We start from the raw sequence: 27561 nt of genomic DNA, 5'->3' as shown, positions 1-27561 counted from the left end.
TGTGCTCAGAGGCTCCTGCTTGGCTTCTTTCTCTGCCACTGAGTCTCTCTCTGTCTCTCTCTTTCTTATCTGCCCCCCTGCCCCCTCGGTCCCTCTGGTCAGAACAATACCCAGTGGAACCCTCTGCCTATGTGGTGCTAGTTTCTGGGATGACTCTGGGCTTGTCTTCACTACTCGCTAAATAAGCACTGCTGCAATTGATGCAGCGGCATTGATTTAGTGGGTCTGGTGAAGACACGATAAGTCAATGGCAGAGCGCTCTCCCATCGACTTCAAGTACTCCACTTCCCTGAGAGGTGGAAGCTACATCAATGGGAGAGAGTCTCCTGTTGACATAGCGCAGTGTAGACACTGCTGGAAGTCGATCTAAACTATGTCAACTTAAGATACATAACTTACGTAATTTAACTAGCGTAACTTAGATCGACTTACCTCATTAACGTAGACTGTCTCTTACAGTTCTGTCTCTTATAGCAATATTAAATAAAGGGCATGCTCATACATCAGTGTCAACAAGGTTTTAACTTAACCCATAACAAGGTTTAACCCCGCTCATAACAATACAATACCTGTGGCCCAGTTCTACATGTAGACACCAGAGCTTTGCCCAGTTCTTCCATAATAATTTAATGTGCTAATTATCCATTAAAACTCTGGTCAGAACTACACTACTCAAAGCACTTTAAAATGGAAGCCGAATGGAGCTTTAATAGCATGTTGTTCAGGAAATCTATTCCCGTCTGTGGAGGCAAAGATAAGGTGCATGATCGCTGAAGGAAATGCCTTGTTCTCCTTTTGTATTGTGCTGGTAAGCACAAGGAGAAGCTTTTTCGTACTCCGAAGCTGCAAGCACACACTGAACATTTAGGTATTTCCTAAAATGATTCCCTAATAGGATTGATATTGGGATATCTGAGCCATCACCTGTCCTGGGAGAATGGGAAAAATCATTTCCAGAATTCTTGCCTTCCAGGAGCAGCAAAACAGCGCTGGTTATTGCTGGTATGTTAACTCGCCATCTTTTTACTGTAATTTATAACATTCAAACTTTTGGAAGCACTAATTCCACAAATGGCATTAAATCTCAGAGGGCAGGCAGGAGTTACTTGGCTGCCTGACAGGGTACCTGACATCTCATCTTTGGTCCCTAGGCTAGAACCAGGAAGGAGAAGTACTGCTGTAGTGGTCAGAAAGAGCAAGAGATCTTCTGGAGAAAACTGTACTAAGGGGACTTTGCTCTTGCTTAGACACTTTATGCATTCTCCTGCTGGTTATTGATTGATTGATTGATTGATTACTTACTTACACGTGTCCATCACCACAGCTGTCTCTGAGGGGGCTCCATTAGGAGTGAATTCCAAAGCTAAAGGAATGCCCTCTACTGAGAATGTCCAATCCTCAAAATACAATAAGAGCAGGACAATTGTCTTTGACATTTGATGTGAGCAAATGAAAGGGTACATAAAAAGGCCAGGCCACCACACATCCTATGGAAACTCTATGAGGGAATTTACTATTTTTCTTGGGGTTTTTTGCCTTTTTACTTCTGACTTTTTATTTTTCTTAAAAAAAAAAACTTTTTTTCCAAGATACAGGAAGGTGATCAACTGAGTAAATGCTTGGAAACACAGAATATACCTCATGTTGTATAGGTGACTGATGTGTACAGGAATATTAACAAACCATTACACTGGGGATAGGAAGTCAGTATATGGTGCACTAAATCAACTTGTCATTGTGTAACAGGCAGGCACACAAATGAGCCAATCTATATACATAGGCCAGGATGGCACAAGCAGGCATTACTGTGTTTGGAGGGATATGTCTGTTTTACTGGAAGCCTGAATCATTTTGTGTTGGTATTTTTGTTGTGGGGAAGTTTTCTTGCACTGTTGAGAGTGCTGGAAAACAAAGGAAAAAAGATCTCTAGACCCTTTTCGAAGTTGCAAGTCTCACATGCCTGCTAAAAGACCCTTACACCCAAAATCACTGTGTAGTAAGTGCCACAGTGACATCAGAGGACTGAGTGGAAAGCCGCAAGAACTGGAAACTGTGGCAGTTGTAAAATGGCTCCCTGAAGCATTTGAACACCATTTTGACTCTAGATAATCTAGTGATCTGTTGCAAACATTGAAAGTGGGCAACTTCACAGCAAGTTCACTGTGTAGACTGTGATTCCAACTAAATGGCGTTGTTTGGTTATAAGGTATACTCTCAACAGCTCTATAGCAATGAGGACTATTTTTACTCTCCTGCATTCTATGAAAAAGATGAAAACCAAAAACAGTCTTATCAGGGTTGCAAAGAGCAGCTCTTTCTTTGATCAGTCCATGATTTGCTTAGTGCCGATACTGTATGCAAACTCTGGCAGCAATGTTTGCCAGTAGCAAAATAATGCTGCTGTTTTAGCTCTCAAACAGGCATGCAGATCAAAAACTGGATTATCAACAGCCAATGAGTGTAATCCTCCTTAGCATTTAGTGCTGACTTCTCATTCTCACCAACAACATGAATTGTATAAATGAAATCTAGTGTGTACGAAAAAGGATAATGAACAGCACATATAATTCAAATAAATTAAAGGAAAGAAGATGGGGATGAACATTCATGCTTTAGATCCTCTTTATCCTGTAGGTCTTGTCCCAAACTGGATATTCTGATAATTCAAGTGTACAGAGGACCTTCTTATCATAATCCATCTCCCTAATCCATCTCTTTATTTAATCTATTCCTGCAACTAGGTCACAAAAGTCATCTGTGTCACCCAACTGGTGGTGGTTGTTTACACACACACACACACACACACACACACACACACACACACACACACACACGATAACAACATGGCCCTCTAGTGGCAAATATCTTGGTCTTAATAAAAACAAGGTGGAATCCTTGTGGCACCTTAGAGACAACAAATTTATTTGGACATAAGCTTTTGTGGGCTAAAACGCACTTCATCAGATGCATGGAGTGGAAAATACAGCATGGAGGTATAAATACACAGCATATGAAAAGATGGGAGTTGCCTTACCAAGTGGGGGGTCAGTGCTAATGAGCCAATTCAATTAAGGTAGAAGAGGGCTATTCTCAACAGTTGACAAGAAGGGGTGAATATCAAGGGAGGAAAAATCACTTTTGTAGTGCTAATGAGGCCAATGTAATCAAGGTGGCCCATTTCAAACAGTTGACAAGAAAGTGTGAGTATCAGCAGGGGAAATTAATTTTTTTTGTAGTGACCCATCCACTTCCAGTCTTTATTCAGGCCTAATTTGATGGTGGCCAGTTTGCAAATTAATTCCAGTTCTGCAGTTTCTCGTTGGAGTCTATTTTTGAATTTTTTTTGTTGAAGAATTGCCACTTTTAAGTCTGTTATTGAGTGTCCAGGGAGATTAAAGTGTTCTCCTACTGGTTTTTTAACATTATAATTCTTGATGTCAGATTTGTGTCCATTTATTCTTTTGCATAGAGCGACTGTCTGGTTTGGCCAATGTACATGGCAAAGGGGCATTGTTGGCACATGATGGCATATATCACATTGGTAGATGTGTAGGTGAATGAGCCCCTGATTGTGTGGCTTATGTGGTTAGGTCCTATGATGGCGTCCTTGACAGAGTTGGCACCGGGGTTTGTTGCAGGGTTTGGTTCCTGGACTAGAGTTTTTTTTGTGTGGTGTGTAGTTGCTGGTGGGTATTTGCTTCAGGTTGGGGGGGGCTGTCTGTAAACGAGGACTGACCTGTCTCCCAAGGTCTGTGAGAGTGAGGGATCATCCATCAGGATAGGTTGTAGCTCCCTGATGATGCGCTAGAGAGGTTTTAGTTGGGAGCTGTAGATGACGGCTTGTGGCGTTCTGTTACTTTCCTTGTTGGGCCTGTCCTGTAGTAGGTGACTTCTGGTTACCCTTCTGGCTCTGTCAATCTGTTTTTTCATTTCACCAGGTGGGTATTGTAGTTTTAAGAATGCTTGATAGAGATCCTATAGGTTTTTGTCTCTGTCTGAGGGATCAGAGCAAATGCGGTTGTATCTTAGAGTTTGGCTGTAGACAATAGATCATGTGATGTGGTCTGGATGAAAGCTGGAGGTATGTAGGTAAGTATAGCGGTCAGTAGGTTTCTGGTATAGAGTGGTGTTTGTGACCATCTCTTATTTGCACTGTTGTGTCCAGGAAGTGGATCACTTGTGTGGACTGGTCCAGGCTGAGGTTGAGGTTGGAAATTGTTGAAATCCTGGTGGAATTCCTCAAGGGCTCCTTCCCATGGGTCCAGATGATGAAGATATCATCAATGTAGCACAAGTAGAGTAGGGGCATTAGGGGACAAGAGCTGAGGAAGCGTCATTCTAAGTCAACCATCAAAATGATTCTAGTCCCCCTGGAACCACTCCCATCAGGGGTGTTTGCAGCCTGTGGAGTGGGAACTCAGCTAAGTTAATGCTTCCAGGGTCAGCATTAACATATCCAGAAAAGACCTGGAGAGTTGCGTAGGTACAATGCTGGTGGTGCAGCCCAAATCCAAAAGTTTAAGGCCCTTATTTCACAATTTGGTCTCAGATCTCACCTGGCTTCCGTGGGGGCTGTATGTGGGGAATGTCACCCTGTGTGGATCAGATTTCAGGATCAGAACCCAAATTCATTCAGTTCAAGTGCTGGATTAAGGTTCATGGGGAATATGATTTTATCAATACCAATTTGTCCCTCTTTGTTCTATTTACCTACTTTTTGACTTATAAAATACTCCCAGTGCCACAGAGCGGCATGCACATGTATAACACGTAGTTTTAAAAATTAACCATTTAAAACAAAAGCGAAAGAAAGAAAGAAAGAAAGAAAGAAAGAAAGAAAGAAAGAACAAAAAAAATCCAGCCTGTGTTTCATTAATCATGGCACGGGAAGGGCCAGATCCTGTAAAATGCACACTGACTTCCTGGGGTGCATGCTATGTTTCTGATACCTCAGCTAAATATATAACTGCCACTCAGTTTCTTCTGGATATCACATGGAGAATATTGCTGATGGCAGTAGCAGAAGTCTGAATAAACACATTTTAGTTCCTTTTCTCCTACACTTCTTGCCCAATATCCTGTAAGCATTAGAGAGAAAGGGTTTCTTTGCTGATTGTAGTATTGAGCTAATGGAATCCACTGTAGGTTTTATTCTGCAACCCACTGCCAGGTTCAGCACTTCTGTGCATGGATTCCTGAGCGCACAGACAGAGGTAGAAAGGCCACAATGGAGGTGAACCTGTGATTTTGCTGCACTGAGAGAGAACGAAGACTGACAGTTTTTCTGTTTTTGCCAAATTATTGGAGAGCGGAATGCAGGTAAATGTCATGTGTTTATTTTATAAACGACTGTACAGAATTCCAGGAGAAGAAAGGCACATTCCATGTCTCAATAAAATCTCTTATTCTTGGAAGCGTTAATTGAGCTAGATGGAGAGCAGAATAGATCACAGCACAATATGATACGTTGTTTACAGACCTCAATGCAGACCTATCACAAGACTTAAGAGCCACAAAATTGCCCTGTCTCTCTTTGAAAAATGCACATTGTGTAATTTCCTTACTTTACTAAAAGTCACCCTGATTCTAAAACACCTTATATCTTGAAGATTAACTGAAATAGTGACCTCAAGTGGAATGTTATGGTTGTGACCAGTGATTTCTTTCCTAGCATTTTCTTTTGTTCGGTTACTTTTTCTTGTGTGTGTTGTGGTTGTTTTTAGTTGTTTGTTTTTTTTATGGTAGCCTGGAATGAGGTATCAGCTTGAGTATCTACCCTGTTTCTAATTGGCCAAGAAAGCAACTTTGTGATGATTTATTATTCATAATAGTGCCATTTTTATTCATAGGACCAAAACTTGAGCTAAATCTCCTGGAAACTACATAGGATCTTGCTTGCTAGCATAAAATGCTTTTAAAGTAATGGTGGGGGTCCATAGCTTTCAGTGCTTGAGAAGACAGGGTTGTTGTGTTAATTCTGATGGAATAGATGGCCCCAGAAAGTCCAAGGGGTTAACAAGCCCTTTCACTATGACACTAACCAGTCAAATATAATGTGGGGTTTTGAGTACAGAGATTTCGACCTGCTTAGTCCCATGGCAAACACACTAGAAAATTCATGCCAAAGTTTGAAAAAAATTATTAATTAGGATACATGAGAGAGAAAAAGAAGAATTTTTTAAAAAGCTTTTTGAAATCGAGTGCAGGGCCAGTGCAACCATGCAGGTGACCTAGGCGGTCGCCTAGGGCGCTAGGATTTAGGGGGCGGCATTTTCTTTGGCAGCAACCACAGCGGCTGGATCTTTGGCTGCCCTGATCGCCATCGGCATTTAGGCGGAGGGAGCTGGGGCAGGGGAGTGCAGGGAGGACTGCCTGAAGCAAGTAAGGCAGGGAGGGCAGCACACAGGGGAACTCCCCACACCAGCTCACCCCTGCCCCGCCTCCTCCCCGAGCACGCTGTGGCTGCTTCACTTCTCCTGCCTCCCAGGCTTTCGGCGCCAATCAGCTTAGGCACCACAAGCCTGGGAGGCGGGAGAAGTGAAGCAGTGATGGCGTGCTCGGGGTGCTCATGCTCGTGCATGGAGCAGGGGTGAGCTGGGGCGGGGAGGGTGCCTCAGGGTAGGGAGCTGCCCCAAGGGGGGCGCCTCACAGCAGAGGGGAGGGCACTGCCGCAGAGGGGGTGCCTTAGAGCGGGGGTGCGGGGGGGGAGGGCACAAGGTAGAAGTTTCTCCTAGGGCGCGAAACATCCTTGCACCGGCCCTGATCGAGTGGTTATGTAAAACAAACTTAATCAAACTTACAAAATTTTCTTAATCAAAAAAACAAACTTTTTGAAAGAGAGCAAGAGAGAGAGATCAGTTAGGGACTCTTATTTTGTCAGCTGATCCTTCTAAATGGAGAAGAAACTGTTGAATTTTGAGTTGGCAGCTGTAAATAGTAGTTACTCTTCCTGCTTTTGACAAAACTGGCAGGCACAAAAAAGAAAAGATGGAGGGGGCGGAATACAGCTTTTGTTGATGTTCTTAGGATACAAGCTTGCTGTTCGGTGATGGATGGACGTTATAGGCTGGCAGGTTGGCCATGGCAGTTGTTGCTCTTGACCCTGGCTCATTTCCCTGGTCTGGGATGTCATCCATTTTTATTATTTTATTAATCATCAAGTTTATTAGTGTAGTGTTCAAGGGCCAGCCAAGAACAGGGACCCATTTACAATCCAAATAGACAAGACAGACACAGGATGAGAGAAGGGATATAATGCACAAGCAGAGTGAACAATATGATGATAACCAATGACATGTTAGTTCCTTTTTTTTTTCTTTTTTTTTTTTGTGGGAGAAGGATGTTACCTAGGAGAGAATCAGCTAAATGGAAAGAAAAGGGAAGGGAAGGAGGTGGGTGATAGAGGTAAAGAGGGTAAGAGGGACAGATATGGAGTGAAGCTAAGGTGAAGAGACTGGCTGAGCTGGTCAGGTCCCTGTCCTTCACTGGTCCTTCTGAGTCTGGGCAAACTGGATGGGCCATTTCGTCCGGTCATGCTGGTGCCATACCACAATGAATCAGGTGAAAAGCCAAAAGATAGTGAAAGAGGACTGGAAGCAGATGGTAGCAACAAAAAATAACACAAGAGAAAAGGGAAGACAGAGCAGGGTCTCTTATGTGTCAGGCTGGAGTCCTCACTGGTACAGAGATGATGGTCTGGCATCCTCAGCCACGTGCTGATCTAGACATACTGATGTTTGAGGCTCACCGATGCAGGACAGAGTCTATGGGGAAAAACAGAGGTCTGTTGGGCTATCCCCAAGGAATCCCTCACAAGTTTATTCCACTCTGATCCTTAGAGTCTGCTTCTCTGAGAACCCCAAAGGAGCAGATTGGTGGTTGGAATAGCCCATCCTCTCATTATTTTGTTCACCAATTAGGCATTATTTCCAACACATTAATTTTGCTCCATTCGTTTTTTATTCCAATCTTGTTTACCAATCATGATCGTAACACAGTCCTTAGGTTGTATCAGTAGCCCTTTTTGAATGGGTGAAAGCTGTCCTTTTGTACCTTTTCCATCAACATTTATTATTACAGGTTATTGCAACATTTTATGGACTTTCTCCCAATCTCCAATAGTTGAGTTTACAATTTGGGTAGGCCCACTAGACCCCAGTCATTACAACAGGAAAGAGACAGGACAGTTATTTCCTCTGAAAGGAGAACACTGCATGGTGGCAATTTTGCAGCCCCTATGTTGGGAGAGTGATAGTCAGGAGAAGAAAACAGTCACTTGGCCATCCTGAAAAGTACTGGCACGTTCAGCAAATGACTGAACATTCTACACTCCCTTTGATTTCAATGGAGGCAAAGGACACCAGGACTTCCCAGGATTAGGCCTGTATTTTGCAAAATAATTTTCAGATCTATATTTTTCTATCACTTTCAATGCCAGTTTTCCTTGACGGTTACTATCCAGTTCCTTATTTGACCTGTCCTTGCGTGCGATCTCACTTCCCTCAGTGGCTAGCAGCTGCTGCAGGTCTTTCATTAAGTAAGGAAACATGCTGGAGTATATTGCTTTTCTCCTAGAATTGATGCCATTATTGTTTTCTTATAAATCCAACTGATGAAGCCTTCTGCAAACTCAACCAGACCTCAGTCCTTTGCAGAGTTTCAATTTTCTTAGAAGCTCTGATTATTGCCCCTAACTTCCCCCAGCTGTTACAGAGACATGGCAGGAGGAAGAAAAGCTGTCACAGGTGGAAAATGTATCCAGAATGAGGATATGGCTTTGCCTTTATAAGTCAGGTTTGTATGTATTTTTCATGAGAACTGGGTGTTTCTTATGCTTTATGTAAAGATTGTTATCTCTCTTGAGGGAAGGGGGTATGCCCATGTGTGCTCATTTGCTCGGAGCAAAATGACTTTGTTCCTTTGTTGATTGATCCAGTGCTGCTGTTTGCTTGAAAAAGAACACCCACAAGAGGAAGTTAAAGTGAAATGATCTCTTTGCATTAAAGAGAGTGGAAAGTGTGTGTTGATGTGTACATGGAGCACAAATCATTTCTGAGGGCCAAACCATGCTCCCACTTAAGTACAATTGCACAGTTCCTAATAATTTCAATGAGATTGGAATTGGGCCCGTTAGCTTTGTTGCATTTGGGCTGTATTCTGGCCTGATGTAATGTGGCACAGTTACGCTAAATTTAATAGTGAGTTGCACCTGCTTACACCAAGATTAAATTAAGCCCTGGTCCTATAAGGCACTCCATGCAAGTGGGCCCCAAAGCTGGTGTGGAGCCCTGTTGAAGACAATAGGAGTCTGTGCTGGAATAGGGTTTTGCCCAGGCAAAGCTCCTTGCAGCATCAAGACCATGGGAACCAGAGACCGGGCTATGTGAGAAATGCAGCTAGGATTGGACCATCTAGTCAGGATAAAATCACAGTTGCCACCTGCTCTCAGCACATTAACACCATATATTTTCTGAAGTTAGAAAACCATTGGTATGTTTTTTCGCCCTCATTATTTTACTGTTTCTGCCTGGGAGTGGAGGCTCAAAGGCCAAAATACTTCTCATTGTATTTCCTGCTAGATTATAACAATAGAATACCAATTGAAATGTATTAAATATTTTTGGATGTTTTTCTACATTTTCAATATTGATTTCAATTACAACACAGAATACAAAGTGCACAGTGCTCACTTTATACTATTCTTATTATAAATATATGCACTTTAAAAATGATAAAAGAAATAGTATTTTTCAGTTCACCTCATACAAGTACTGAAGTGCCATCTCTTTATCGTGAAAGTGTAACTTACAAATGCAGATTTTTTTTATTACGTAACTGCACTCAAAAACAAAAACAGTGTAAAACTTTATAGCCTCAAGGCCACTCAGTCGTACTTCTTATTCTGCCAATCGCTAAGACAAACAAGTTTGTTTACATTAACGGGAGATACTGCTGCCTGCTTCTTATTTACAATGTCACCTGAAAATGAGAACAGGCGTTTGCATGGCACTGTTGTAGCTGGCGTTGAAAGATATTTACGTGCCAGATGCGCTAAAGATTTATATGTCCTTTCATGCTTCAACCACCATTCCAGAGGACATGTGTCCATGCTGATGACGGGTTTTGCTTGATAATGATCCAAAGCAGTGTGGACCGATGCATGTTCATTTTCATCATCTGAGTCAGATACCACCAGCAGAAGGTTGATTTTCTTTTTTGGTGGTTTGGGTTCTATAGTTTCCGCATCAGAATGTTGCTCTTTTAAGACCTCCACACCTCGTCCTTCTCAGATTTTGGATGGCACTTCAGATTCTTAAACCTTGGGTCGAGTGGTGTAGCTATTTTTAGAAATCTCATATCAGTATCTTCTTTGTGTTTTGTCAAATCTGCTGTGAAAGCGTTCTTAAAATGAACATGTACTAGATCATCATCCGAGACTACTACAACATGAAATATATGCAGAATGCAGCTAAAACAGAGCAGGAGACATACAATTCTCCCCTCAAGGAGTACAGTCAGAAATTTAATTGACACATTTTTTTAACAAGCATGAAGGGACATAGGAATCTTTAGCACATCTGGCATGTAAATATCTTGCGACACCAGCAAATGCAAATGCCTGTTCTCACTTTCAGGTGACATTGTAAACAAGAAGCAGGCAGCATTATCTCTGCAAATGTAACCAACCTTGTTTGTCTGAGTGATTGGCTGACCAGGAAGTAGGACTGAGTGGACTTGTAGACTCTAAAGTTTTACATTTTTATTTTTGAATGCATCTTTTTTACATAATTCTACATTTGTAAGTTCAACTTTCATAGTAAAGAGATTGCACTACAGTACTTGTATGAGGTGAATTGAAAAAAAAATTTTTTTGTTTTTTACAGCGCAAATATTTGTAATAAAAAATAAATATAAAGTGAGCACTGTACACTTTGTAATCTGTGTTGTAATTGAAATTAATATATTTGAAAATGTAGTAAACATCCAAAAATATTTAAAATAAAGGGTATTCTATTATTGTTTAACAGCATGATTAATCGCACGATTAATCTTGATTATTTTTTTAACTGCTTGACAGCCAATGTAGGAATAACAAGCAAGGCCTCCACAACTTGAAATCACAATAAAAAATTGAAGAGGAAAAGATTCTTGTTCTGTTACCCTGACTACTAAAAAACAAGTAAGGAAGGACACATGGCTAATTGGTCACTCCTTGCTGCACATGCTCAGGCACCACTCTCTTTTCTCTTTGAAGAGCTTGTATTCATGTAGGAAGAGGGTAAGAGTGGTTGTCTGTTCAAAGCACAATGGAACTCCAGGGTAGAGTTTACAGATGGAAGGACCAATTATGCAAGGTGCTGAATTCCCCCAACCTCTAATGAATTCAGCAGGAGGCAGGGGAACTCCACACCTTAGGGGAAGAGCTCAGCACTTCACAGGCCCATAGTGTATTTAGCTAAATTATTGAAAGGCTTTCAGGATAGTCGCTTCCATTTTTCAATTGATAGCCATTGTGTTTCAGAGTTGGAATGAGGACACAGCTGAGTACCTAATTTTCTAATACATGTATAAAGGGAAATCTCTGGGTTCCCACAGAGCAAACACGTATTATTCTATATTTGTTCTTGATGTATTGGATACTGAATCTGATTTGCTGGTTTGGGTTCTTTTAGCTTTGATAACTGTGAGGAAAAAAATGATACATGAAGTAATGAAGATGTTGAATTTGATCAAAAACTCAGCGAAATCCATGAAAAGACTCTCTGATTCCAATGGGCTTTGGATGAACCCATAGTGAAAATATTACTGTAGCCATATGTTAACTTGGCTTAACTGCTGTACCTGGAAAGATAATGAAGCAAATAATTAAGCAATCAATTTGTAAACATCTAGAAGATAATAAGGTGATAAGTAACAGTCAGCATGGATTTGTCAAGAATATACCATGTCAAACCAACCTGATAGCTTTCTTTCACAGAATAACAAGCCTTTGAAGGGGGGAAGCAGTAGAGGTGGTATATCTTGACTTTAGTAAAGCTTTTGATACTGTCTCACATGATCTTCTCATAAACAAACTAGTGAAATGCAAGCTAGATGGAGCTACTATAAGGTGGGTGCAAAACTGGTTGGAAAACCATTCCCAGAGAGTAGTTATCAGTGGTTCACAGTCATGCTGGAAGGGCATAGCGAGTGGGGTCCTACAGGGATCAGTTCTGGGTCCGGTTCTATTCAATATCTTCATCAATGATTTAGATAATGGTATAGAGAGTACATTTATAAAGTTTGCAGATAATACCAAGCTGGGAGGGGTTGCAAGTGCTTTAGAGGATAGGATTAAAATTCAAAATGATCTAGACAAACTGGAGAAATGGTCTGAAGTAAATAGGATGAAATAAGGACAAATGCAAAGTACTCCCTTTATCAAGGAATATTCAGTTGCACACATACAAAATGGGAAATGACTGCCTAGGAAGAAGTACTGTGGAAAGGGATTTAGGGGTCATAGTGGACCATAAGCTAAATATGAGTCAACAGTGTAACACTGTTGCAAAAAAAGCAAATATCATTCTGGGATGTATTAGCAGCAGTGTTGTAAGCAAGACACGAGAAGTAATTCTGCTCTACTCCACACTGATTAGGCCTCAACTGGAGTATTGTGTCGAGTTCTGGGCACCACATTTCAGGAAAGATGGGGACAGAGAAGAGCAACAAAAATGATTAAAGGTCTAGAAAACATGACCTATGAGAGAAGATTGAAAAAATTGGGTTTGTTTAGTCTGGAAAAGAGAAGACTGAGAGGGAACATGATAACAGTTTTCAAGTGTGTAAAAGGTTGTTACAAGGAGCAAGAAAAATTGTTCTTCTGAAGCTCTGAGGCTAGGAGAAGAAGCAATGGGCTTAAATTGCAGAAAGGGACGTTTAGGTTGGACGTTAGGAAACACTTCCTAACTGTTAGGGTGGTTAAGCACTGGGATAAATTGCCTAGGGAGGTTGTAGGATCTCCATCATTGGAAATTTTTAAGAGCAGTTTAGACAAACACGTGTCAGGAATGGTCTAGATAATACTTAGTCCTGCCATGAGTGCAGAGGACTGGACTAGATGACCTCTCAAGGTCCCTTCCAGTCCTATGATTCTGTTAGGTAAATGATTTATTACATTTTGAAAGCATATATAAATGTAGTAAGTTCTGCTTATTGCAAAGACCCAGAAGACTCACAAAGGGAATTAGCAAAGCACTGTGCCCAACTAATGGGAGAACAAATTACCATGAATAATGTAAACAAAAATAATCTGTATAATTTAAATCAGATGGAATATGGCAAACACTGTTATCCTTCCATTGAAAACAGCCTTCCACTGAAGGTGTCCTATGGAAGGTGGAAGTATTGTATCTTCCCTCTGAAGCACCTGGCATTGGCCATTGTCTGAATACAGAATACTGAGCTAGATGGACCATTGGTCTGACCTAGTACGGCCGTTCTTATCTTCGATTTACAAGGAGTTTATTTGCAACAATTCATCTCAGCCTCAGTTTGGTAGGATTTAGATTTTTTTTTCCATATGTCAGAGGGGTAGCCGTGTTAGTCTGGTGTTAGTCCAGACTAACACGGCTACCCCTCTGATACTTGACACCATGCAAGGCACTGCATTTAGCCGTATGGAGTGGAAATCCATCAACCTCATGAAGAAACTTGCACAAATACAGACGGATATCATCTTCCTTTCCAAATGTAAACGGATGGACATCATACCTAATGGACTAAAGGTAAAAAATCCACTGCTATCTACATACTACACAGACCACAGTCAGAGTTTATGCCGTACTCTATCTAAGAAACTGAGGAACCACCTGATCAGCATCCTATACAGCAAACAGGAAAACATCAAAAAAGAGCTCTCCAACCTAGAGACTCTCATCAATAACCAAACTTCCATACAAACGGACTTCACTAAAATAAGACAGGAGATCTACATTACCCACTTCACCTCTCTGGACTTTCCTTCTGCCCTGCCACCCCCACCAACATGATACAGTTCTGCGGCGATCTGGAAGCCTACTTTCGCCGTCTCCGACTCAAAGAATACTTCCAGGACAACACTGAACAGCGCACTGAAAAGAGGCTGATAAAGGAGGTGCTGTTGTCATCATGAACAGGTCTGACTACCAAAAGGAGGCCGCCAGACAACTCTCCAATACCAAATTTTACAAGCTACTTCCCTCAGATCCCACTGAGGAATACACTAAGAAACTGCACCATCTACTCAGGACACTCCCTACACTAGCACCGAACAAATCAACATACCCTTAGAGCCCCGACCAGGGCCAAGATCCACAAACCCGGAACTACAATGCATTGTGACCTTCCAGAAAACACCATCCTAGCCACCATGGATGTAGAGGCTCTCTACACAAACATCCCACACACTGATGGAATACAAGCTATCAGGTTTATCCTCACACACAACTATTTCAAATTTAATGACAATATATATCTCCAGATCAGTGGCACTGCTATGGGCACCCGCATGGCCCCACAATATGCCAATATTTTTATGGCCGACCTGGAACAACGCTTCCTCAGCTCTACCGACCGCTATGCCTACCTTCATGCCTCCAGCTTCCATCCCGGGCACACCACAAGATCCATTGTCTACAGCCAAGCACTGAGGTACAACCGTATCTGCTCTAACCCCGCAGACAGAGACCAACACCTAGAAAATCTCCACCAAGCATTCTCAAGACTACAGTACCCACACGAGGAAATAAGGAAACAGATCAACAGAGCCAGATGTGTACCCAGAAACCTCCTTCTGCAAGACAAACCCAAGAAAGAAACCAACAGGACTCCACTGGCCATCACATACAGTCCCCAGCTCAAACCCCTCCAACGCATCATCAGGGATCTACAACCCATCCTGGACAATGATCCCACACTCTCACAGGCCTTGGGTGGCAGGCCAGTCCTCGCCCACAGACAACCTGCCAACCTGAAGCATATTCTCACCAACAACTGCACACCACACCATAGTAACTCTAGCTCAGGAACCAACCCATGCAACAAACCTCGATGCCAACTCTGCCCACATATCTACACCAGTGACAACAATATACAAAAACCTGTAGGAGAACACTTCAAACAAAAAAACTTTTTCCATATGGTTTGTCTTTTTAATAAAAGATGCTCCAGAAATGTTATTTCATCAAAACCTCAGATTTCAACAGGAAAAGCTTCTTTATTAGCAGCCAGATTTCCAACACCTGTAAGAGCTATGGTAAGATTCGGCGAATGGCTCGTACCTGTGAGCTTCACATTACTGTCATTTACCACAGTATGAGTATAGGGATCAATTTAAATGAACACATGTGAACTGACCAAACTACTAAGCAGTGGAGGGAAGGAATATGTTCCTGAAGCGTTCAAACACACGGAATGGGGAGGTTTTGAACATCTCTGATTGCTAGGATTCTATTGCAAAGTTTTTAAAATACGTATATTGTGACATAAATAGAGCAATATTAAAAAGTGTAGTCAGGGCAGAGACCTGGGAGCCAGAACTCCTGGGTTCTATTTGTGGCTCTGACATTAATTTTCTCTTCTCATTGAGCAAATCAGTGCCCGTTGAAGCTTTTAGTCTGGTAGGCTTTTGTGTATGTGTGCGCACGCATGTCCGTAGTAGTTAGTTTAAATTTGATAGTATCTCTAGTGAATGTGAACTTCCTCCCTTTCCTGCATAAGCAAGAGAACTGGACAGAGATAACAATGGGGTGCTTTAAAGGTTGAAGTTTGTCTATCTATATTCTTAAACAACACCCACATTAATTCACTTTCTGTATTATTTAAGTGACTGCACAGTACAGTATACTGTGTGGAATGACTAAATGTTTGATGCCATTAAAAGGATTGGGGAGAAATGCAGAAAAACTAAATCCAGAAATATGTAGCTAGAAGGATTCAGAAACAGTTCATGTAATTCATTGCAATAACACGGTAGGCAAAAGCAGTAGATAATCCTGATTCAGTGTGTGTTGTGCATGTATGTTAATTTATTATCAGAATTAAACATAACTAGCAGTGTGAACTCTAAAGGAAACTGCTCTTCTGCCCAGCATTATTGAGGTCAGAGAACAAACTGCATATAGGTAATTCTTCTATCTCCTTCTAAAATTCTGAGTTTTGTTCAGCTCTTTGCCTCAGTACAGAAGTTATGCTGTATTATACTGTGCAGTGATATTCCTTTGTTTGCAGACAACTCACACATCACCCCCTCTGCACTTTAACTTTTAGGCTAATAAATGGTGATAACTGAATGCACAGACAAAACAGTTCCCATTTAAAATAATCTGCACATCTGGTAGCATATGCCCCCATATTTGCTGTAGCGAGTATGTTTAGGAGACAGTCTCTCATGAGCCATTCTTTCCAAGGGTATCCTTGATATAGACTTCTCAGAGACTGAATCTTACCCTCAGTGCCAGGATCTGAGGTAGGAGACAGGGTGTGAGAGAAGGCAGTTCACTCATTGCTTCCCCTTTTTCCAGAATTACATAGAACCTGCAGTATAGTATGGCCTATGCGTGTCATGCATTTGCTCTCAGTTCACATTTGGGGCTTGATCCTGCAAGATGGTGAGTAGAGTTGATAAAATAAATAAACAAAACCTGGGCTTTTTAATAATCAGAAATGTTCACCAGAACAAAATGTTTTTGGTGTGCATGGGGGTTTGTTTTGCTTTTTCTTTCTAATTTTTTTTTCAAGAAAGTAGGAGAAAAAAAATCCAGTTTTGGGTTTACAGTATTTCAACCCCTTCCCCACATTTTTCCCCTCAGTTTCCTCCCCACCTCTCTCACACACCCTTTTTCAGTGGCAAAATGGAAAAGAAAAAATAGAGGAAGGGGAGGGGAGAAAAAAGGAGGGGGAAGGAAAACTGAAAAAACTAAATCCCAGAGAGTTCCAGTTACCACAAAAAAGTTGGCAAAATAACACTATGTATATTATCTGGGCCCCAAACCAGCTTAATTTGACTGATGAGCCTAATTTTTGTTTAGCGATATTATTTACAAAATTAAAGAGAGGTTTATGTATAATGTGGCACTTCCAGTTTCTGCAAACAAAAAGAAAAGAAGAACAGAAATTACAGTAACAACACACTAGCTGCAGAACCAGTCAGCAAAAGAAATGTCTGAACTGAAAATTTTGAAAAAATGTTTAACCAAGGCAAAGATATAACAAAACACTCAACTTCTTTAGCCATACAGGAAGATATGTTACAATATCTCCCCAACCAATCAGTAGTGCTGCAAGCCTCAGACCAGGAAACCCTTTAAAGTACAGTATGTGTGAACATTGCAACTAAGACTTCTCACTTGCTGCTTTCTTTTTTTTTTGTTCTTTCTGGTTGTAGAATGGCAAGGCAGATGTGAAGTCCCTCATGGCGAAATTTAACACTGGTAACAACCCATCAGAGGACGTTTCGGTTAGCAATCAGCCCTTCAAAATCCCAGGACAACCTTCATCTTCAGGACTACAGGCAAGGAAAGCTGCACTTGAGAAATTTACCAGTCCTCCTTCAGGTCCCAGTACCTTTCACAAGTCTGCATCTCCTAAACCGTCATTTGGAGTGAAACCTTCTATTGAAGATAAAACAGAAAGGGATCCAAAACCTCCCTATCTGAAACATAACCCTGTGGCACACAAGTTCGGGTCTCCAGTTAATGCAGCTAACAGAGAAGCTGATGGAAAAGCTGGAGTCCCTAAATATCTGGGTCCTAAAGCCACTGAACTGTCAAAAGAAGAACACAAGCCTGTGTTTCCAAAACCTCCTGTAAACAAGTTCCTTAGCTCTACTGCCCAGGAGAAGGACATAAAGCCGCCAGGACCTAAACCGAATTTTAATTCTGCATCACAAGAGAGTGAGCCAAAACCAGCATTCTCCAAACTAGCTGCGGTTAAAGAAAAGTTCACTGCTGTATCACAAGAAAATGACCCCAAGCCTCCTTTCTCTAAACCACCCCTTGGGCAAAAACCTTCTCTAAATCCTGATGTCTCCCACCACGAAGATGTTTCCAACAGACATGCTTTTCTGACTAAGGGATCTTCAGGCTCTCTAGGCCCCAGACCAAAAATACATTCATTTAAATTACCAAAGGAAACAGCAGAAAATAGCAGTAATGGAACCGATTCCCCAGGTGGTCATTTTCCTACTGTGACTCTGAAATCTATTGGTAATCGGAGCACCCCAGGACAGGTTCCAAAAAATCTTGAGGAAAAGACTGAAGATAATAGGTCGGGGGTCGCCAAGAATATTTTCCTCAGCAAAATTAATCAGGAAGATTCTGGTTCAACTCCTCCTAAATTCCCCAAGCCACCTGCCAAGCTCGCTGCAGGAGGACCATTGGGCAGCTTCCACGAGAGAGAAGAGGGAAACAAGAATTCTGAAACTCCCAAGCGCAAAGCATTAACTCCATTATTTAAATTGGGCCAGCCTCCCCAGAAGCCCAGCAGACCCCCAACTGTGGACCTGGAAAGATTCCGAAAAAATAGTGCAAGAGACAGTGAGTCCTTTTTTTATCTTATTTTATTTATTGATTTACTACTTAATTCATTCAGGGTGAAATTTCCCACAGTGTTCAGGGATAGCGTAAGGCCTGTGCATCATGCCAATCCCACTTAAGCCTTTCATTTGCAAGTGTTGTCCCCTGCACAGGGCAAAACTTACTGAAAGCAAGAGAAAAATAATTGCAAAATAAAAATCATTTAATTCTTCCAACTATTACCCAGTGGAGAAGAGGCGTCTTCTTTAATTGGTGTATTTGTTTCTGAAAATTGCTTCGATGTGGTTATAACTTGAATCAAATATTTCAAGTATTTCTTCTATGAGGCTTTTGTTTTCTGTTTCTTTAAAATGAGGCGTTGATGTAAAACGTCCTTTTTCACAAACCAATTTCCTGGTGGAGATGGGTAGCTAAATAGCTACATGTGTTAGGTACACTGTGGTCTGTCATTTTAAATGCCCAAAGGTTTGTGTGGTTACTTAAGGTCAATGTGAGAATCTGAAAGCACCTTTTTAAAATGTATCTAAAAAGATGGGCCTTAAGCAAAACCTCGGAATCCTCATTTAGAGTGTCCTCTAAATTTGAAACTGTTTGAAATTCAGATCCAGATCTGAATCCAGATTTCACAAACAGCTTCTGCGCTAGATCATCTGCTGGTGTAAATCATTGTGTCACTACTGGCTTCAATGGAGCTATGCTGATTTACATCAGCTAAGGATCTGGCTCACTTTTTTATGAAGAAGCAAGAACCTCTGAACTTTGTGGCAGTTGTAATCCTGATCTGAATTTCGAGGCTTGTGATCGCCTCCACATAAATACTGAGACAGCTTTATACATATGGCCTCTGAAAATGTGCCTGCAGTATTTGTGAGTACCTGCCTGTCACTGTCTGAAATACGGAGTTGTGTGCGTGCAAGCATTGTCTTGTGCAAAATAAATAATGTCGGTCCTGGCTGTGCAAGGAGCTCTGCATGGATAGACCCCTTCCCTCTCACTGGTGCAATTGCTCTTTTTCACATACAGTTGCTGGGTTTGCACACTGAAACAGCTGTGCCTGCCATTGCTGCACATTGGATTTTCTGAGACTCTGGAAAATATGTCACCCACTAAGGCCAAACATTCAAAATATGAGTACCTAAAAGTTAGGCTCCCAAATCCATATTAGATCCCCTAAGCAGAAGTTGTCAGATTTTCAAATGTGCTGAACACCCTTAATTTCCACAGAAGTCACCCAGGTTTGAAACTGTTGGTTTAAGGTATCTTTCTATATAGTGACTGTAAGCACTTCCTCTGAACTAATCCTGTGCATCTCAGTGTTGTCAACTCTCACAATTTATTGCAAACCTTGTAATAATTGGTGTTTCTCTTTAAGCCAGAGCTCCTGGAGTCAAGTGATTAGGGAGAATCTCAGCTTTCGTTTTTAAAAAAGAAAGTTTCCCTCCCTCCTGGTTGAAGAGAAAAGCTGCAAAACTTGACCCAAGTATACTCTGAGGGCTTAGGAAGATAAATAAAAAAACAACAAATTTATTATTTTTTTTTAAATATGACATTTTAATTCAATCTCATTGATCTTTCTGGACTTGTTTTATGATTTTTGAATGCTTGTTGTTAGTAATACTGGCACAGTGAGCTTTTTGGGTTACGTCACACAGATTAATAATTACAATAATACTTTGAATTTCTCTAGCATTCTTTGGCTGAAAACCTCAACTCATTTCACAAATAGGTAAAGGTCTGTATGAGCTGGTTAAGCTGTATGAGTGTAAGTCACTTTTTACACTAATAGTTTGCACTGGTGCAGCTACATCAATGTAATTATGCTGGTGCACAAAGGCCCATTGTAGACACTGTCTACAAGCCCCATTGCCTTTGTTACTTTCATATTTAGAACACTGCATTGCGTGCTTTTTTTGCTATTTGTTTTTAAGTACTGCTGAATGGATATAAACAAAATGTTATGTTCAGATGAAGATTCCGTAGAGAAAAGAGTTCAGAGTGGTGAGGTGATTCACACTGATGATAAAAGCCATGTTATGAACACGGAGTATGAGTGCAACATTATATCCAGCTATTAATTGCTTCAGTACTGAGTTAGTGACTGAAGCTTGGCTAATTAAAGTGCACAGTCTTATCTGTAGCTACAGTCTGGTTTTCCTGTGGAACTGTATTTTTTAAGTGTTTTTATTAATTCATTGCATGGGCTAAATGTTCATCTGTGTGACAATGTAGCAAACACATTTTAAGTTAGTGATACTATAAACTGTGAAACACACTCACAGAGATAAATAAAAAACAACAGCAAACTTGCTAACCGATGTCAAAAAAAAATTAGGAATCAGGCCACAAAAAGATCAAGGGATTTAAAAAGAATAATAATAAATATGAGGTTCATCATATTTGTCTGTTTTCTGTGCTGTGAGGGTGCTCTCAGGTCATGTTTTCAAGCTTTTCTCTGCAACCACAGGGGCTAGAAATCTAATTTTTAACAAATGATTTGAGCTTTGATCCTGCACTTGGCTTCACGTGGCTGCAAAGGTTCAGCCATGCACAGCAACTTGCATGATCAGGGACTTCATCTGTAGACTCTGGTGAAGAGCCCATGTGATCGTACTAGTGCTGTCAAGTGCCTCAAATATGCTGTAATAATAATAGTAATAAAACTATGTCGAAGCAAAATTATTGGCTTCCACTAATATCCTTGTAGGTTGCTCAACATACCTTCTACTTGAGGATGGATGGGTGAGTTCTTAGGTAGCTTAAATTAAAATAACTCCTGGAAAAATTAGTTTTCAAGTAAACAGATCGTTCATGTCTGTTGGACTTCTTGGGATAGTAGCTTTGCAACAGTGTCATCATTTTTACTTTCTGCATCCCACTGGCCCCTTTTTTGCTCTGGGATTTACTCTTGTGATTCTAGGTGCTGAGTAAACAGCGAACAAGCAAACTTGCTGGCAAACCATTGTGGTATTATCCACTAATGCCATTCCCGCTTAGAGTGAAATACGGTGCAGTCTATTATCAGTTCAGTCCTAAATCATAGGCATTCTATTGGCTTTCCATATTCAGATGATGGTAATAATAATAACAACAACAACAACAATAATTATTAGTGAGTGTCCAAAAGTATGCAAGGACTTCACAAAAACAAGTAAAACATGGTCTTTTCCCCCAAACAATTGACAGCTTAAGTCTTCAACCCTGCAACTGATTTCGCAGAGGAAGTCCTGCACCTGTGGCTTCATGTGGGTAAAGATGTCCACCCACATGAAATCAGTTGAAGGATAAGATCCTAAGTACCTCAAAGACCTTCCTTTTCTCTACCCTGTGAATGAAGAGCATTTGTACTTTTGAACATTAGTTGCAGAACTGAAAGGCAATGGGTATGAATCAGTTGGGAGGCATTTAAGATACCTCTCCTAATTCTCCTTTTAATGTAAAGAAAAATAATTTCACAGAGATGACGCTTTATGAAACAAATTACCTGAGAAGAAAAGAGGGATAAAGGGAATGTTACAAAAGTTCGTGTAATCACTGTATTTAACTGCAAGTGGGAATAAACAACTAAAAAGCAGCAATAGTCATAATCATGAATATTTTTGTTATAGGCCCAGTCAATATTGAGACCTCATTGTGCTAGGTGCTGTACAAATACATAGCAAGAGAGAGTCCCTGCCCTGAAGAACTTACAGTCTAAGGGCATGTCTACATATCAAGTGAGAGGTGAGATTCCCAGCTTGGGTCGACAGACGTGTTAGCTCTGCTTGAGCTAACGTAATGAAAATAGCAGTGTGGCTGTGGCAGCTCAGGCTAGTCGCCCGAGAACAATCCCCCCTGACTCCCTGGGTGCATAGTTGGGGGACTAGCACATGCTGTCACCACCCATGCTGTAATGGTCACTCGGTGTTTTTAACATGCTAGCTTTAGCAGTGCTAGCATGTGTACATCTACCCAAGCTCGGAATTACACCCCTCAGCTACTGTGTGGACAAACCCTAAATGGATACGACAGACAAAGAGTGGAAGGGGGAGGGGAGGAAGGCACAGAGAGGTGAAGTCCTTTGCCCAAAATCACAGATTGGCAGATTAAATAATTAACAATCAAATAAGATAATCAAATAATATGACGCTATCTTAACCGTCTGATGCACAGTACATTGAAGCAAAGGGAATGCAGTTCTGATTGGAGTGCAAGACAAAACAGTGACTTGCAAAGTTGTAAGGGTTTTTTTCATTTTAGTTAATTTAAAATAGGTCACAATTAAAATAGCAACTTTGTTTAAAAAAATAGAACATATTAGAGTTGGTCAAACGTCTTAAAAGCTGATTTGTGAATATTTTTATACATAGAAGCACCAAGTTAGGTGCCCTGTTCTTCTTCAAGTAATTCATTATTTGTGAGTATTCAGATAATGATCAGGTAATCATGAAAATGTGAATCAATTTCACGAACTGAATTCAATGGAACTATGCAATGGAATAAACTTACTCATGTGCGTGTATGTTTGCAGTATCAGGACCTAAGGAATTACTGCGGGGTGGGTGAGTTTGTTTGCTTGGTTGGTAGGTTTTTGTTTTTGTTACCTCACTGCTAGAATGGGAAAAGATAGATAGATATATATCAGCGTAGGTATAAATATAACAAAAATATGTGGTAAGAAAAGGAAATTTAACTTGAGACAGAAATATCAGTTTCTAAAACAATTCAAGCTAAAAAAAAAATTAATTGTACCAGAGACTAAGCTGTAGCATAGTTTTGTTTTTAATATCTAGTGGAAGAGACCACATCTGTCATGCAACATGCCACAAAGTCTTGGCTGAAAGTTCTCAGACCAATAGTGATGTAGCAACAAGTGTCACAGACTGCCTCAATCTTGGTTACCTGGTCATTTCAGATAGATAAAATATCCTGCCATAAATTTAAAAATATTCATGAAATATACATGAATGATTAGGCCAGTTGACACTGGCAGGGATTTGACCTAAGTGATATAAAGGTCTTTTCCATCTCTAGATTCCATGATTTTATGTACATCATCATCATTTTGTTTGTTTGTTTGTTTGTTTGTTATCCATCAATCTAAAGTGTAGAAGTGAAAAATTAAGATTTGAGCTGAAATTTTTGCTTCACAGATGTACAAATAAATCTAATATTTGTCCACATGACTATGTATGTACTGCTGTTACTTCAGTCAGCTGAGTTACTTTTGATTTACAGTGGTTTAATTGAAAGAAGAATTTGTCCCTTCGTTATTATGTGTGACTCCTAGTGGAAAGCAAGTTGTGAGCTATGTTAGTGAATGAAAGAGCCCAAAGGCTCTGCTTCCAAATGTGTATTAGACTATAACATTGTATATCTCTAAGGACCAGAAGAATCAGATTTTAAAGCTCCTGGCAAAAGATGACTCATTTCAAAGTCATGTTATAAAATTACCATGAAAAGCATCCTAATGTAAAGTGTGTGATGGGATACAATGTATCTGGTGCAATGGAAAGCTGTAGTTCCTTAAGCAATTAAAATAGAAAGGGGTGGACTTTTTCTCACAGCTATGCCATCACTTAGTTACTTTCTGAGAAAATCGGTCCATATAAAGTTTTCAGTATTACTTGGAGTATTATATACAGTATATATGTATTCTATTATATATAGTATATACAGTATTATTGGAGGAGGAGATTGGTCATCTTGAGGTGCCTGAAATCATCAGTTTATGATTGCCTGAGTTGGAATTTGGGTGAAGGATCTCAAACTCATAACTTTTTAAAAGCACAACAATGTTAATTTACCTGGTGGTTAAAATGGAAATATTAAAGTGATGAGGCCTGTGCTCTTGGGATAAATTTGGTGGAGAATGAAATCCTGGAAGTACTGGTTAGGGGCACCTCTGATATCAGAAGTATGGTGGTCACACAAGTACATTTAGATTCATTCAAGATAGAGGAAGCCAGGAGAAATTGCTTTACAGAAAAGATAAATAAATATGTGCAATAGATTACCAATTTTTGCAATAGAAGGAAAATTGTGAAAATATTCAAGAGAGAGCTGGGCCAGTAATTTTAGCAGTTCAGAGCCAGATTCACAGCTGATGTAAATTGTTGTTAGCTCTGTTGAATTCAGTGGAGCTACACTAACTTACACCATCTCAGGATCTGGTCCCAAATTGTTGTTTGACAGAACCGGATCAATATCATGTCTGTTTCAAGGTTTGTTAGAGATAGTGTTGACTTCCACAATTGCAGCGTAAGTGCTCCGGGCAACTTTCATAAGCCAAATATGTATGCTGCGGACCAACTAAACTACTACTCTTCTCCAAATCCTTTCTGCTTTTTGTTCATCCCAGAGTAGGAACTCAATTCATGGTGATGATAGATCACATAATTAAGAGAGCAGCCATGTGCTTTCAGTCTGAGAGATTTTTTTAAATTTTAGATTAAGGAAGAAAGTCTCCATGAGAGAGGACAGAGTGTGTCTTTGCTTAATATTACTGATGAAATCCTGGCCCCCTGAAGTAAACAGGAGGTTTGCCATGTAGTTCATGGGTCACCTGTGTATCCGCTCTGTCTGACTGCTCCCTTTTTAACCAAGGAGATTGCCTAGATGTTTAAAGATTCATGGCCAGTCAGCTCTTCCACTTGTGTAAGCTGGCAAAACTCCACTGAAATCAGGAGTGTGACTCCAATTTATACCAGCTAAGGATCTGTCCTATAGTGCTTAGTAAGCAAAACCATTACAGCTTTGAGATAAAAACACCCAATTAGACAGGGTGATTAGGAAGACAGACAGGAGATTGATATATTTTTAAAACGAGTAAATTGACTCAACTGCGCAGAAAGAATATCTACTGGAAGAAAGTAAATTCCAGTATTTCCCATCAGAAGGTTGTGTAAGATACTGCATGCCACTGTTGTAAATGTTTAAGAGGAAGCAAAAATACCACAAAGATTGCTACAATGCAAAAATGTTGCAAATCTGTATTTATACACATGCACTCTACCAATTACTTACTTTGCTATGTGCTCTGCAATATTTTTTGGGGGGGAAATATTTTTTTAAGATGAGAGAGAAAAATTATCCATAAAAATATACTGAAGGGAAGTCCTCAACTGGTGTGAATTGTAAGTCCGTCAATTGGCAATTCATACCAGCTGAGGATCTTCCCAGGAATATCTCCATACTCTTGTTCTTCCTTTACTATCAAATATAGAGACACCCTTCTCTTCCATGCAAATTGATGATTGAGAAACAAAGCCCAAGATATGAGTTACAAAAATGAGTCCTAAATTATTACAATAATATTGAGATATGAAGTTACAATTTATGTGTAGGTTTTAGGGCTCAGTCCTGCAGTCCCGGTTACAGAAACTTACATTAAATCAATTTGAATTTTTCCTGAGTTAGGACTTCAGGATTAGACCCAATATAAATAGTGTAAATATAGCAGAGAGTGCTGTTCAGCAGAGCTGAACATATATTATAAAATAAAAATACTACAAGTACCTATTTGAATTGTGAAATGAATTCACTTCACCTGTGTTTGTTTCAGTTGTGTTAGTGCCTCTTTGGTGTTTGTTTTCTATGAATGTTATAGCAAATTAAAGTTAAGCCCATCCTTAAGTATTTTGCTGAGTGGGGTTGGACTTGTATGATGGAGTTTAGCATGAGTTTTGCTGAATCAGCCCATATGTATACTAACAACAGGCGCCTGTGCTGGCTTTGAGTAGATCAGCACAGCTGGTGGGGTTGGGACTGGATTACATTTACATTAGGGACAGTATTGAAAACACTAGTCAAAAAGGGGAAATAACAATGAAATTATAAGAACCACATGATTTAATTCTGAAAGGTCAGTAAGGATTCACAAAAGGGAGATAAAAGGACACTGTATTAGAGAGAAAACTACAGTAAAAGCAAGGGCTTACCAAAAGGCATCTTTTTTCTTTCAGTTTTAAAACTGTACTTATTATTTCCTGGGATCTTTTGGCCTGGGCCCATGGGAAATAATGCTCATCACACAGCTCCCTACGTTCTGTTCAAAATCTAAATCTGCCACCAGTGTCATAAACTACTGCATTATTGGTGCCCTTCCACAAGAAAGTAATATGAACGCCATTAATATTAACACAATTTTAAGCCAGTTGATAGAGCGTGAGATCATTGAATGTGCTCAGTTTTTAAATTCTAAGTACATCTTTTGCTGAAAATCTATTTTGTAACCAGTTATAGCAATAGCCTGTGATGTGAAACCCAAAACCTCACATCAGACCCTATGCCTATGACAGCAATATTTCTTCTTCTTTCTCCAGCAATGGAAAAATACCACAGACACAAAACTTTTCTTAAGCAAGACTTTGGTTATTAGTACAATGATACCAATATCTGTACTGTACTGTAATGACCTAATTTTCAGCCGGCTTCAAACATGCCTCTAATTCTGTGTTCACAAATGTTGGGCCTGCACTCTGTGCATACAAACACACACAAAATTGTGAAAATTTAGCATACAGTGGCTAATATTATCTCAAGCCCCAAAGGACTGCACAACCCCAATACAGAGCCTGTAACTAGAAGATATTCAACTTATTCATATAGACAATGCATACATGTTTACACTGTAATGAATAAAAAATTTTCTTACTGTTTATTATATTAAATAAGACATTTTGGCCCCAATTCAAGTTAATGTGACTACACTTAAAGTTTGACATTTGCTGAAGCACCTTGCAGAACTGGGGCTTACATTTCTACACACTTTATACTTTTAAAACAGTTTTTAATAAACAATCCAATTTATTGCATACATAGAAACCTACAAAAGATGTACAAAATTTATATATGAAATATACTGTATAACACTAGGGACAGCATGTTCATATTTTGATGCCTACAGTTAGGAGAATTCTAGTGAATGAGAAAAGCCGTACATCAAGTGAGAAATTATTGCTACTTAGGAAGCATCATTACAGAAAATGGAAGATCGGACACCAAAGTCAGCAGCAGAACAGCAAGAGCA

At 40.2% G+C, this 27561-nt stretch overlaps 1 protein-coding gene across 5 annotated transcripts in view; it reads left to right on the top strand.

The window, feature by feature from the left end:
• Window positions 1-27561, top strand: part of FYB1 (FYN binding protein 1) — a 121683-nt gene that overhangs the window by 40794 nt on the left and 53328 nt on the right. For 3 of the 5 annotated variants that reach the window (XM_045021872.1, XM_045021874.1, XM_045021870.1), the window contains exon 2: window positions 17405-18554. In XM_045021872.1, coding sequence (XP_044877807.1) covers window positions 17405-18554 — 1150 coding nt within the window. Of the gene's footprint in view, window positions 1-5123; window positions 5320-8657; window positions 8794-17404; window positions 18555-27561 lie in introns of those variants that run through there. The other 2 variants (XM_045021871.1, XM_045021873.1) reach the window with 2 other exon arrangements.

Source organism: Mauremys mutica, chromosome 6 (genome assembly GCF_020497125.1).
Source record: "Mauremys mutica isolate MM-2020 ecotype Southern chromosome 6, ASM2049712v1, whole genome shotgun sequence".
In the NCBI taxonomy this organism is placed as follows: domain Eukaryota; kingdom Metazoa; phylum Chordata; order Testudines; family Geoemydidae; genus Mauremys; species Mauremys mutica.
This window is presented reverse-complemented; position numbering and strand designations above follow the sequence as displayed.